The sequence below is a fragment of the Typopeltis vanoorti genome, chromosome 2 (assembly GCF_054136105.1).
Source record: "Typopeltis vanoorti isolate ZY-2024b chromosome 2, IOZ_Tvanoo_1.0, whole genome shotgun sequence".
NCBI lineage: Eukaryota > Metazoa > Arthropoda > Arachnida > Uropygi > Thelyphonidae > Typopeltis > Typopeltis vanoorti.
Window position 1 is genome coordinate 71,212,525 of NC_143550.1, and position 14,104 is coordinate 71,226,628.

General features: G+C 36.9%; 1 protein-coding gene across 1 annotated transcript in view; it reads right to left on the reverse strand.

Moving 5' to 3' along the window:
- The window catches only part of kug (FAT atypical cadherin kugelei), a 599,114-nt gene that overhangs the window by 82,401 nt on the left and 502,609 nt on the right, over nucleotides 1-14,104 (reverse strand). Inside the window, exon 28 of the mRNA XM_090401756.1 lies at nucleotides 1,422-1,579. Coding sequence (XP_090257882.1) covers nucleotides 1,422-1,579 — 158 coding nt within the window. The remainder of the gene's footprint in view (nucleotides 1-1,421; nucleotides 1,580-14,104) is intronic.

Sequence of the window (14,104 nt, forward strand, 5' to 3'; positions counted from 1 at the left end):
TACTGCTCATGGGTGTACTGATTGCCTTTCTCCTTGTAAATTCTCCATAACATTTTCTTTTTTTTTGCAGATCAAGCTTGATACTACTGCTCATCCATCTAATGCCTGCCTTGTTTGACCTCCTGACCATGGGGACACAATCTGATATTGCTTTCCTCAGACACCCACTGATTTTATCCCATGCACTGCTAACATCTTTCCCCTGCAATATGTTCTGCCATGGGATGGCTGCAAGCTCACTCTGAAGCTTGTTATAATTGCCTAACCTGTAATTCCGTATATACCTCTTCTTAACAGAAAAATCCACAGATTTTGCAACCTCCCAAGTCAATACCACATGATCGCTTTCACCAATTGGAGGTAACGAGGACACCTTACTTATGCACATAAACAGCTGTTCTGCACCTTCTATATATTCTCTTAATCAAAATTATGACTGATTCACTCACATTCATTTTCTTCATTGAACCCCAGAGTCTGCTAATGGGAACTGAATCATAGGCATTGTCAAGGTCCACAAAAGTCATATGCATTTCCTGCCCTTTGGTAATTCTTTTTCTATGATCTTTCTTGTGATGAAAATATTATCAGTACAAGATTTTACAGCAGTAAATCAAGACTGTTCATCTAACATGTAAAAGGCAATAAATACTCTTCTCTAGCCTTGCAGTTATAATTTTACTTCATGGAGGCCATCGCACTAATGCCTCTAATTTGAATGATCATTCTTATTGACCTTTTTAAAGATTGGAGTTATATGACCCTCATCAGGAATTACATCTCCTTCCAGAACTTGATTGAACATTCTTGTTATTATTCTTAGCAGCTGGTCACTTCCATACTTCCACAATTTGAACTCCTCCTGGGCCAGTTGCCTTCCCATTTAGTGATCTTGCCAAGGCATCTTGCACCTCATCTTCCACTTAGCATTCTCTCATTATTAACTTTGGCCTTCCTTACTGTACAGGTCACCCTTCTTGTCTGTGCCTCTGTAGTGCTCATGGAATTGCTGATCACCTTGTTCTTTATATTCCCCTCCTCAATTTATTCTGCAACTCCTGCTTAATGATGCTATTCATCCAACTCCTACCCGATTTACCTTCCTGCCTCTTGGAAAATAAATAAATCAGATAGAAAAGAAAATTCTCTGACAGTGAATGAGTTTAAGGAGATGATAGATTTTGTGTATATAAATGTTAGTGTGGATTTCCCATGATGAGTCTGTGGACTCCATGGAGATGCTGTATAATAATAATAGTAGTAATATAGATTCACTCAAAACTGGTGTGTAACAGAGACAAAGCTACACATAGTTATGGTAATTTTTATATTCCTTCCTGCAATTATATACTGGAAAATTAATTATATTATCTTATAATAAAAATACATGAATGAATTTCAAAATTCACAATGGGTCTAACCTCAAGAATGCTATAATCTCTTGTGCCAGCTGCATACATGAGATTGCCTGTTGGCTGCTTAGTTCTCACATACATGATCAAACTCATATGACGATCAATAGGACTAGATAAAACATAAGAGGCATAGCTTTTTCCACCGAATGAAATTGGGGTTTTCTCTGAAAGATAAAAATAAAAAATAATCAACGAAGTTTTAAATACAGATAAATGAAATATATATATATATATCTGTTTGCTTACTTGGGAAAAAGGATTAAAACTTAGCTTATAAATTGCTTGGTATCTTTAACATAGTACATACCCAAGGTAAAAAAACTATCTACATCTTACTCTCATCCTGAGATTTTTACTTAATAAGGTCAAAGCACCTTGTGGCAACTTGTTTAGGTAAAATTTATAAGCTGTGCATTATTTCAACCTTGGCATTTTTAGGTCTGGCTCCCACTGACGAGACCTCAATGAAAGTCAAAACTGGTCTGGGTAGTGACCCTTGCCTTTAATGCATAGCATCATACATCTCCATAAGGGGATGTGCTTTGCATTAGGGGAAAATACTAAGGAAAGTGATCGGATCTTACTCCACCTTTACCACAAGTTGCCTCAGACTTGCACTACGTGCAGGCGCAAACTTGACTTACTTGTCTGTTTGCTTACTTGGGAAAAAGGATTAAACCCAGCTTATAAAATTGCTTTTTATAATCTGATTTTTAAACATCACAGATAACTGAAACTTTATCTGTGCATTGTGTGAAATAATGCAGAAATAATGCTTTTTTATCCCCATTGAAACTCCACCCATATCTCAAATCAGGGTTAGTTCTGAGGGAGTGGAGAATTGATTCCATTGTAATTCAGTTCCCATAACAAATTACCAACCGATCAGCATATCAGGAGTTGTTCTCAAGGTACTGGAGAAAGTGGTCAAGAGCAAAATACAGGAATGGATGAACAGAAATGGGATACTGTATGGGGAACAACATGGTTTAGTGAAAGGTAGGTCATGCCTCAGTAACTTGCTCACATTTTATAATACAGTGACAGCTGAGTTGGATAAAGGTAATGAGTTTACAGTGATACTGCTGGACTTTGCAAAAGTCTTTGACAGGATACCACATGGAATTCTAATCAATAAACTGCAGCACATGAGGATGGATATAGGGTTGGTGAGGTGGATAAGAGTATGCTTGATGGACAGATATCACAGAGTAGTTTATCAGGAGTAGAGTTTATTCAGAAGATCTGTGACTGGTGGCATGTGTTAAATTGTGAATGAAACTATGTTGTGTAATTTATTTTTTTTCATTCATATTTAACATTGCTTATTATGTATTAATCATGTTTTATATAAAAAGTAATTACTATTCCTTATTTAAGAATTACTATTTAATTATTTATTCTATTCTTAACCTACTGTTAATATATTAAATAATAATATGTGTAAAATTTATGGTAACTAAATATATATGATGTAACGTAAAGTGTTATCTATAATTAATTTCATATGTAATGAAAATGTTGACTAAGTAGTTCAAATATTCTGTTTATTCTTATTTGTGAAATTATTTAACGTTATGTAATCATTCATGTAGTAGTAGAGCGTTGTATTACATTAGCGAAATGTTTGCGTTTAGTTTGTTGTCATGGAGACGCATGAGTAAACAACCACGGGGTCAAAGAGAACGTGGCATTCGAACGGGGGGAAAGGAAAAAAGGGTAAAAAGGAGATAATTGAAGTTTTATTAGTAAGAGAGAGGGGAGAAGGAGCTTTGCGGAACCAGTAGGAAGGTAGCATACAAGCAAAGAAGATTATAAATTCTTTAGGGCAGATATTCATGAGAATAGTGTTAGAAGGCCAAAGCGTAGTGAATCATAAAGTTTGTTATAAGTGAAATCAGCTGTCGTTGTGAAGAAAGGTTAATGCAGTAATCAGATAAACAAAATTGCTGTTTTTTTAGAATAGTGAAGCGCAGTTAACAAAAGTTCAGTTAAAGCGTAGAAGAATTTTATTATGTGTGTTCCGCTAATGTAAATAAGTTAATTCATAAGTGTACTCGCAATAACTTGATGTATTGAAGATTTTATCTGGTAAGAGTAGTTGTATATGTTTGTCTATTCTAGCATTAACTGTAATAGATCTCCGATACTCAAAGTCCGGAATAAGCTTGCTTGGAATATTGTCTACCTAGATTAGTGCCTGCTGTGAACTTAAGCATTGAACTGACAGATTTGTAGAGACTGACTGATTGTGAAGTTTGTTATTTTAATCTGAGTTAAGAAAATATGTGTTTTTGAAGTTGCAAATTGTTTTTGAGAATTTAGAACATCGAACTGGAATGAGAGACTTAGCGAGTTGTATTGAGTTTATTGTATTGTTTCATTTAAAAGTAGAATTATTGTACTTGTTATATATCATATATTAAATGTTTTATTTTGTTAATCTAAATATTGTGTTTGCCTGAATTCCTTATTATTGCACCGTTCATAAAAAATTCGAATCTAGCGGGTGCCCCAAATAGAATAATAGTTAATTCGGCCAGAGTAAATGAGAAGACTGCTAGCTAATTAAAGATTGATCTTACTATTTATATAGACTAATCTAAGATAGGGTGGCGCAGTATAAATATAAATTTCCCTATTTTAAGATTGGTGACCAATTGTTAATTAGTTAATTTATAGATAAGTGACTTGAAATAAGACCACGGACTTGAAGGACAAGAGTCGTCACGACACATGCAACAGGGCTCTGTTCTTGGACTGCTATTATTTAATTTGTTCATCAACAATATAGGAAAGGATCTAAGAGGAACCGTTCAGTTATTTGCTGATGATGCAAAGTTGGCTACAGCAATAGTTAATACAGATGATGTCAGAATTTTGCAGAATGATTTGGATAGATTGGCAGACTGGGCAAAGGGGAATGGATGTCAGTTTAATGTGGCAAAGTGTAAGGTTGTGCATTTTGGGATGAAAAGATTACCAGCTGTATACCACATTGGTGGAACTGTACTCTAGGAAATTTATGAAGCCAAAGACTTGGGAGTGTTAGTGGATAGATAGTTAAAGTTTAGTGGGCACATAGCAAGCGTGGCAAAAGCAGCTCATCAGATCGCTTGGTTACCGAAGAATACTTTGATGAGCCTTTATCAAGCTTTGGTAAGACCCCATCTTGACTACTGTGCACAGATCTGGGTGCCAGGGTTTCTTGATGATGAGGAGGTGGAGAGGATCCAGAGGCGAGTGACCAAGATGGTAGCAGGTCTCTGGAATGAACCTTACAAGAACACGTTGAAGATTTGTGGGTTACAGAAACTGGTTGATATGGAGAAAACAGGTGATATGATTGAGACATACAAATTAATGAGGAGTTTTTACAAAATCAGAGAAAAATTTTTCAGAACAGGTCAGGTGGTGGTAGAACTAGGGGCCATCCATGGAAATGGAGTAAGAGTGTAGGTAGCAAGGGTGTTAGAACTAGGTTTTTTGCTTGAAGAGTAGTGAATGAATGAATGGAATAGGTTGCCAGAGTCTGTTGTGGGTGCCATGGTTGTGAATGAGTTCAAGCAAAGTATAATAAATACTGTGCAAATGTTGGATAGTTCTTGACATGATATTTAGGGCCTCCCTCGATGAGTCTAAGGACTCCTTTGAGTTGCTCATAATTATAATAATAATAATAATAATAAGGTCAAAAATGGAAGAAAAAGAAAGATGCTGTGGGTTATTTTTTTGAATAATGATACCTAAATTCATTTCATTTGTCTTTAGACAACAGCTATTTTTTGGTTATTCATTTGGATAGAAAAAACAGTTTGCAATCCTTTTTAGCCTTCTTGGACATCATCTTCTTTTGCTTTCCATCTGGTGTACTGACTACCTCTGGTTAGAAAAAACAGTTTGCAATCCTTTTTAGCCTTCTTGGACATCATCTTCTTTTGCTTTCCATCTGGTGTACTGACTACCTCTGGTTATTGCAAATCTTCATCCATCTCAAAATATGGGCATCATCAAAGCTTTGCTGAACAGAGCTTATATTGTTTGCTCCCACCTGCATGACCTGAAACTAGAACATGACAACAGCCTATATAATTAAGCAAAAGAATGGCTTCTACTCACAGAAAGAATCAATGCATTTTCAATTCTTGCAAACATATTCCTTAGAACCTTGCAGTGGGCTCCAATTCCTTATGTTGCTGGAATCTCTGAACAAGTTTTAAAGTTCCTCAAGAAATATAACTAGTGTCCGCTTGTTTGTTTTTAATCACATCTTGCAATTTATGGTACTGTTGAACTAGTGCATGGCTCATATCATTTGAAACCACTGTTATTCTATATTGTTTGAATTCTGCTGACCAAAGATGATCTCTTAGATTCAGATCAAAATATTTGATTTACTAAAGTGTTTTTTGTTTTCAATTTTTGTTTTCTAGCACATTGTATTTGGAAGTATAAAGTGTCAAGGAGAAATAAAATAAATAAACAGGAGTATTAATGCTAAAAATTTTGTACAAAGGAGAACTTTTTTACTAAGATAAGAAAGAAAAATAGCTTTATGTGCTTGCTCTGGAATTAATAAACTTTTCTGATGATTTCATGTGTGATGCCTGGCAAAAAATGTTTCTGTAAATACGAAAGGAAAGCTAAAGAATGCAAATTTCATTTTACTGGAATTCAAATTTACTGGACTAATGAAGGTAAAGAAACAAATGTTTCAAAATGGAAAACAATTCCAAGTGCTTAGCAGATAAAGTTTAAGCTGATAATTGCTGTTAGTTTAAAATCCAAATAAACTGAGATTGAATATATCTTCAAACAACATACAGCAGAAAATACTATAATTGACCCTAAACTTATTGGTGTTTACAAATGAAACAATTCTGTAAGTCAGAACTGGGTGTGGAATATGATACAGAATTCTGAAAATATTTCATGTAACTCCAAAAATTAGATAATAAAAATACATATAGCAAAGCTTATGTATCAAAATGATGATGCACTATATGTTCATAGCTGACAGCCTAGAGAAGTATCATGTTAAACTGGACCACCTTCACCATGGATTGGTGAGAGGAGTTTACAGTCTGTATGGGTAGAGCTTTGGTCATTTCCTGAGAGTCTGGTCCTCTGTGTTTAAGGACTGAAGTTTTGTCTTCCACTGCTGATTTTAATAGTTTTTAAGTGCATATTGAACTTCATTCATAGTCCTGCTGATTGCTTATCAGTATTCTGTCGTCTTGGCACCTAGCTCTGTTCTTTTCATGGATGAGGTTTTTAATCTCATCTGGAAGTCAGATGGAGTTTGCACACAGCAGGTCTGTAGTGGCAGCTCTTAAGGCAGTTTTGGGTTTGAAAACTCAAAACTCAGTTTTTTTCCCTTGAGCTGATGGTTTGAAGTGGGCCAATAGATTCATAGAAGGCTGTCATTAATCTTGCACAGTTGGGCACCAATCTGAAATATTTTCTTCATGTTCTAAGACAAGTAAAACAGGTTGTGGTTAGAACTGAGGTCATCCATTGGTGCATAAAATTTAGATATATTGCTATCAAGGATATAAGGAAGTCCTGTCACAATGCAGTATGTGGCTTATGGAGTAATATGATCATAATGTTTCTAGTGGCAGCATAGTCATTAGAGGGATTCTATTTCAGTTTTTAGTTCTACTGTTTAGATGTCCTGCTACTAGCACTGCTTGGTTTGTCTCTACTAGAATTTTAGTTAAGTTTTTTCTAGCTGTTGTTGATTTCAAGAGTATATATAGAGTATATTTTCAGAGGACCCACATTTGTAGTTTGGACCTCCACCCTGTGATGATTACTATATTGATAGTGGTAAGATTTACAATTTCATTTTGTTCTATATTTAGTTTGAAAAGAATGGCTGCCCCCCCCACCCCCACCAACAGCAGTGTAGAACATACTTCCAGAACCTTTGGTTTTTTTATCATCAAGATATCCAAGTTACCATATCTTTCTACAAAAACACAGATGTGACCTGATCAGTGCCACTGTCACTATATCGCCCTCTTATCTCTGTGGGGTCAGTGTCTTTCACATTATAGCAGTAATATTTTTGAGTAATCTTTACAACTTTTACAATATGCTTCTTTGAACAATGACTCCCTATCTACTAGCACCTTCAGATCACTCATCTCTTCCGCTTCTTGGAGCAAAGTTTTGTAGTTTTGTTACATCTAGTTCCATCAAAGTGCATGATTTGACACTTGGCAACAATGGGCTCACATTCCAATGCCCAAGAAATCAATCTATTACAATCTTGTGTAATAACATCAGTGATTTCAGTGAGCACATCAAAGATTGTCGAATGCAAAATGGTAACGCGCGTTCGCTTTATGTCTTATTTGATAAATGAGTTTGGGGTTGGGGAGCTGCAGATAATAAACAAGGTCGTTTGCTGTGCAAACAGGTTGATTATTAAAAGAAGTTGATAAATAGGACGAATCGTTAAGTTGTCGGGGTGTCAGTGTGAGATAAGGGAGATGCAAACGATGGAGTGTGGCATAATGGTGTCCCCGTGCAAGGAAATGGAGGGGACAGGATAAGTGGATGGCACGCAATCAGCATTTGTGTACCAACAATTGCATCCTCCCTTTTTCCCATTTTAGTAGCTCAGTGCAGGGAGTCGACAGTTGATTAGCCTCCGTGAAATCCAATTAAAATATGCAAATAGACTCTAATTAGAGGACTCTTTTATCATATGGAAGCCCCCGAGTGGTTTCACCAGTTGTGAGAAACCTCTGTTATTACCAATTACTGCAAAACCAGATCGATGTGTGTATTCTGAGTGAGCCATTCAACTTCGGTCGGTAGCAATGATGGAGTAGCCCTTTAGTGATGCTCCCCCCCCCCCCTCCTGCCTTTCTCGACGAGGCATTGAGCAGTACATGAAATTTATTTTCACTATAAAAAGTGCACACGAACATGCGCGCAGTAATATCTGCTCAAATCCATGACACTAAACAGTATTGGTTAAGTATGGAAAATGCATCAAACTGAAAAATATTCTGTAGAAATACTCTGGTTCTGGATTGATGGGCATATTTTATTCACCCAGTTATAATTTGTCTCCAAATTAACTGCAAACAGTAAACAAGATGCAGCATTACGTAATGGCCCCCACCCCTCCGTAGCTCAGTCGGTATAGATGAAACCCTTTGGTCGGAAAGACCTGGGTTCGATTCCCATCAGTCACGTGAAGAACCTTTATCTGGTCTCATACGGAGGTAGGAGTATTTTCATCTGAACAACAGAACTACAGACTGAAATAGAATCCCCCTAATGATTATGCTGCCACTAGAAACATTATGATCATATAACTCGGGTTTTTCGTCCCTCAGAATAGGCAAATAAGCCCTGTGAACACATATGGATTACAGTCATGAATACGTCCAGCCATATGCTAGTCCTGAGCCCAGATAAAAATTGGGAGGTTGGGGAAAATAATGGTGAACTACCGGTAAAAATCTCACCAGGAATACTTTGCCCACAAAGTATTTCTGGTGAGATTTTTAGTCACCTACAGTCAGAAATGACTGAAAGGGAAAACCAGTCACCAGTCAGTCAGTAACAACATCACATTAAAGCAAGCTTTCTGCAGTTATTCTCTCCGATTCAGCATCATCAGTAAACAAGTGAATATCCCTTCTCAACCTTGGAAATATATCATTAATATATATAAATTAAAGAAGAGTGACTCCATAATCAAAATCTGTAGCTTTCTGTTGGTAACACAACTAGCTGACTTCTGTCATCCTACCATCCCTGTAAACAGGTTATAAACTGACTCTTCTATCTCTTCTCTTCTCAGTTTCAACAGTAATTTTGCATGTAGCATTCTCTCAAGTGTCTTGCAACATTTTGAAAATTCACTGCATATATATCTCCTCCAAGACTACTCACTATATTATAAAATGTAAATGAGGTACTGCAGCAAGAACGTAAATTAACAAATCCACAGTGCTCTCTGAAAAGCTTACTACTGTCATCAATCTAATTCTGTATTTTTTCTGTAACCAGTCTCTACAACACCTTTACCACCACAAATATACACAAACTAGCTTATAGTTTGCCACCACTGACTTCAATTTGTTTTTTTTTCCTTATGCAGTGGTACCACTGCATAAAGTGGTAGCCAGCTCCTTTGACCTGAAAAGTCAGGTCAAAGGAAAGATCTGGCTACAGGAAAGGTGCCCAGAGAATGGAAGGAAGGTAAGATAGTGCCATTGCATAAGAGCGGTAGCAGACTGGAATTGTCTAATTATAGGCCAGTTTGTGTGTTATCAGAAGTTCTTAAGATCTTGGAGAAATTAGTTAGGGACTGTATATAACAATGGGCAGATGAGGATAATGTTATCCGTGAGAGTCAACATGGATTTGTGAGGAAGATGCTCTTGTTTTAGTAATATGCTAGCCTTTTATAATAAAGTTACAAGAGCATTAGATGAGGGAAAGGCATATACTGCCATTTTCTTGGATTTAGCGAAGGCATTTGACAGGGTGCCACATGATAAGTTGATATTTATGTTGCAGCACATGGGTTTGGATGTCAGGTTGGTCAACTGGATTCAGGATTGGTTGTCCGATAGGTATCAGAGAGTTGTATATGGTTGGGCAGTTTCAAGGAGGCAGAGGGTTACAAGTGGGGTCCAACAGGGCTCAGTACTGGCACCTATATTGTTTAACCTTTATGTCAATGACATTGTCAGTGGACTGCAGTGGGGATGTTCAGTTGTTTGCGGATGATGGGAAGCTAGGAAGGGTTATTAGCAATAGTGTAGATGGAGTAGTCATGCAAGAGGATTTGAATAAGCTAGACAGATGGGCAAATGAATGGGTTTAATGCAGCAAAATGTAAGGTCTTGAGGTTTGGGAAACATCGATGGCATGCTGCATACTCTATTGGAGGAGCTATACTGGAGGAAGTAGGGGAGACAAGAGATCTGGGGTTGATGATTGATAGAAACCTGAAATTCAAGGGACATATTGCAAAGGTGGTGAAGGTAACACAAAGGATTGCTGAAATAATGAGAACGACGCTGACCTGCAGAGATAAAAGAGTTATCATTCCATTGTATAAGACCCTGATCAGACCACACTTAGATTACTGTTCTAAGATTTGGTACCCAGGATTTGAAGGGGATAAATTAACTGTGGAAAGGGTACAGAGGCAGATAACAAAGATGGTTTCAGGATTGTACAATGTTAGTTACGAGGATTGGTTGAGAGAATGTGGACTGCAGAGTTTGGTGGATAGAAGAAGGAGAGGTGATATGATTGACACTTTTAAACTGTTGAGAGGTGGTTACACAGTTGAAACTGGGGAGTTCTTTCACTGGGTTGAATAGTGGGAAGGAGTGATGACAAGGGACCATCTCTGGAAGTTATGAATGGAAACTGTGAGCAAGAGGATGAGGAATGGTTTCTTTGCATGGAGGGTGGTTGAACCATGGAATGCATTGCCTGATAGAGTGGTGAGATCAAGAACGGTCAATAAGTTTAAGGAGTAGTATGATAGACTTTGTGTTTCCTGGGAGGGGCCTCATACGTTGAGTCTTGATAGGTTCGTGTTTCCCAGGAAGGACCTTCCACGAGAGTCTTTTGACTCCTTGGAGGCCAAAATAATAATAATAATAATAATAGTTAAAGTCACCCAAATTTATTACTTGCCTTTCACAATCTCATTGGTCCGAATTACAAAATCACCATCCTGTACATTTCTTGGCCTATATCAACACTCCACTAAATATCTAAAATTCCTGCTCAACCAAACCTTGCACTAGATGGAATCAAAGAAACTTTCACCACTATTACTACTACTACTTTCTTACCATCTTACTTCAAGGCAAACAACTTTTCCGAGATCATCAGTGATAGCTTAGTGCATGTTTTTTGTTTTTGTTTTTTATTTCTGCTTTCCTAGAAATGCTATACCTATCATATTCTACTTCCATAACTGCTGACATCTTTGGACACCAACTAATGTGGCTACACAGTGGTACTTCTGGATTTTGCTAAGGGTTTTGACAGGATACCCCACGGAACACTGTTATGCAAATTGGAGCAGATGGGAATGGATACTAAATTGGTGATATGGATAGGAGAATGGCTCAGGGAGAGATACCAGAAGGCGGTGTATGGAGGAGCCGAGTCCAGGATGAGGCAAGTGACCAGTGGTGTGCCTCAGGATTCTGTGCTTGGGCCATTGTTGTTTAATTTGTATATAAATGATATAGGAAATGGCTTAAAGGGAGATATTCAGTTGTTTGCTGGTGATGCAAAGTTGGGTAGCGCAATAAAAAATCAAGCTGATGTTGAAAGTTTGCAGGATGATTTAAATAAGCTGGTAGAATGGGCAAAAGGTAATGGATGTCAGTTCAATGTGGAAAAGTGTAAAGTCATGCATTTTGGGATTAAAAGATTACCAGCTATGTACTACATTGATGGAACAGTACTCCAAGAGATTGATGAAGCTAGGACTTAGGGGTGTTGGTAGATAGGGAGATGAAGTTCAGGGGACACATTGCTAAGGTGTCCAGGATTGCACATAGGATTGCTTGGTTGTTGAGGAACACACTTACATCCAGAGATAAAGAGGTTATTATTCTCCTTTATAAAGCGTTGATACTTCCACATTTGGATTACTGTGCTCAGGTCTGGTCACCTGGATTCCTTGGAATTGAGGAGGCTGTGGAGAGGGTTCAGAGAAGAGTGATTATGTTGGTGAGTGATGTAAAAAATGCTCCCTACATTGATAGATTGAGAGCTTGTGGATTGCAGAGGTTGGTTGATAAGCAGAGAAGAGGGGATATGATAGAAACATTTAAATTACTGAAAGGATTTTATAGGATTGATGCAGGGGAAATGTTTCAGCTGTGTGATAGTGATGGAAGAACAAGAGGTCATCCCTGGAAATTAAAGAAGAGTGTGGTTAACAAGGGTGTCAGAACAAGGTTTTTTGCCTGGAGGGTGGTGAATGAGTGGAATTCATTGCCTGACTTAGTTGTGAGCTCTTCATCTGTAAATGAATTCAAGAAGAGATATGAAAGATATTGTTTTGCTAGTTTGGGTTTCCCGCAATGAGTCTACTGACTCCATGGAGATACCCGTAATAATAATAATAATTTTATCCCATTCAGAAATATTCTATATCCATCATATTATAAGCATTATATTTATTAATATCAAGTTAAATAATTTTCTCAATAAAAATTATTCCACATGACAGAAAGTGCCTGGAGGGTGGTGAATGGGTGGAATTCATTGCCTGACATAGTTGTGAGCTCTTTGTCTGTAAATGAATTCAAGAAGAGATATGACAGATATTGTTTTGCTAGTTTGGGTTTCCCGCAATGAGTCTACTGACTCCATTGAGATACCCGTAATAATAATAATAATTTTATCCCATTCAGAAATATTCTATATCCATCATATTATAAGCATTATATTTATTAATATCAAGTTAAATAATTTTCTCAATAAAAATTATCCCACATGACAGAAAAAAATGAAACACTAAGGGTTTTACTACACTATATAATTGCAGCATGTTTTTAGTCTTTGTGCATTTATAAATTGTCTGGCAGTGGAGTGAGAAGCAAGTTTTTTGCATGGACAGTTGTGAATGATTGGAATGCATTTCTCGAGAGCGTGGTGTCTGCAGAGAATTTGAATGTGTTTAGGCAATAGTATGATGAACTGTTTGTATGACAAATGGGATCTCTAGATGAGTTTGTGACCATTGTGTCTTAGGATATTAATAATAATAATTCTAAAAATATTGCTGCCATCCTTCTTTCCTGGGATCCTTCCATAAGTCTTTTGTTGTTAGTTCTATTTGTAAGTCTTTGTTTAATCAAATGGTTATCTGTCCTCCAGTCATAGCCATTCAGCTTTCTTACTTCTTATAAATGATAAAATATTGTGTCTTTGAAAGAGTTTCTTCGTTATGTCTTTGTTCATACAGTCCAGTGTTTCAAACTATAAGAGGTCCAAAATTTTTTCTATTCCAATATTTTCTCTCAGAATGTAACTATGATTTTTATTATCTCCCTTTGTTGACTGTGTCTCACAGCCATGGGTATAGTGGATGTAAATCAAAAAGTTGCAGAAATGGCAAAAGATTAGCAGGGCCGAGAAGAGAAATAATTCAGGTGGTACAAGGTAAGAATTGAGATCATGTAAACAAATGAGAAAAACAAGGTAAGGAGAAAATTACTTATGGAGACTATGATCAGAGGAGTACTTAATGAAAGTATAACAAAATCATAATTTACTGGTGCAAAAATTAATGATATTAGTCATGCCATACAGATGCAGATAATGCAAAAGAACTAATTGTCATGATAAGCCTTTCTACAAGAATTAATTGTCACAGTTGGGCACTAATGATCCGAGAGGTGAAAAATATTCTATGAGGGAGGATGTGAAGGAGCTGTTGGATGAAGCAAAAAAGAACAGTGAGAAGGTGAAAATCATAAGTCTCTTGCCATGCTATGATAGAGGTGAATGGAGGAGGCATAAACTTCAATTTGCAGGTTATGCAGAAGGAATAATGTAGAATTTATGGACTTATGGTCTGAGTTTGATAGAAAGAAGGATTTGCATAATACTGATGGACTGCAACTAAATGGTTTTGGTGTTATGTGTCTAGAGAGAGTTTTGTTCACTGA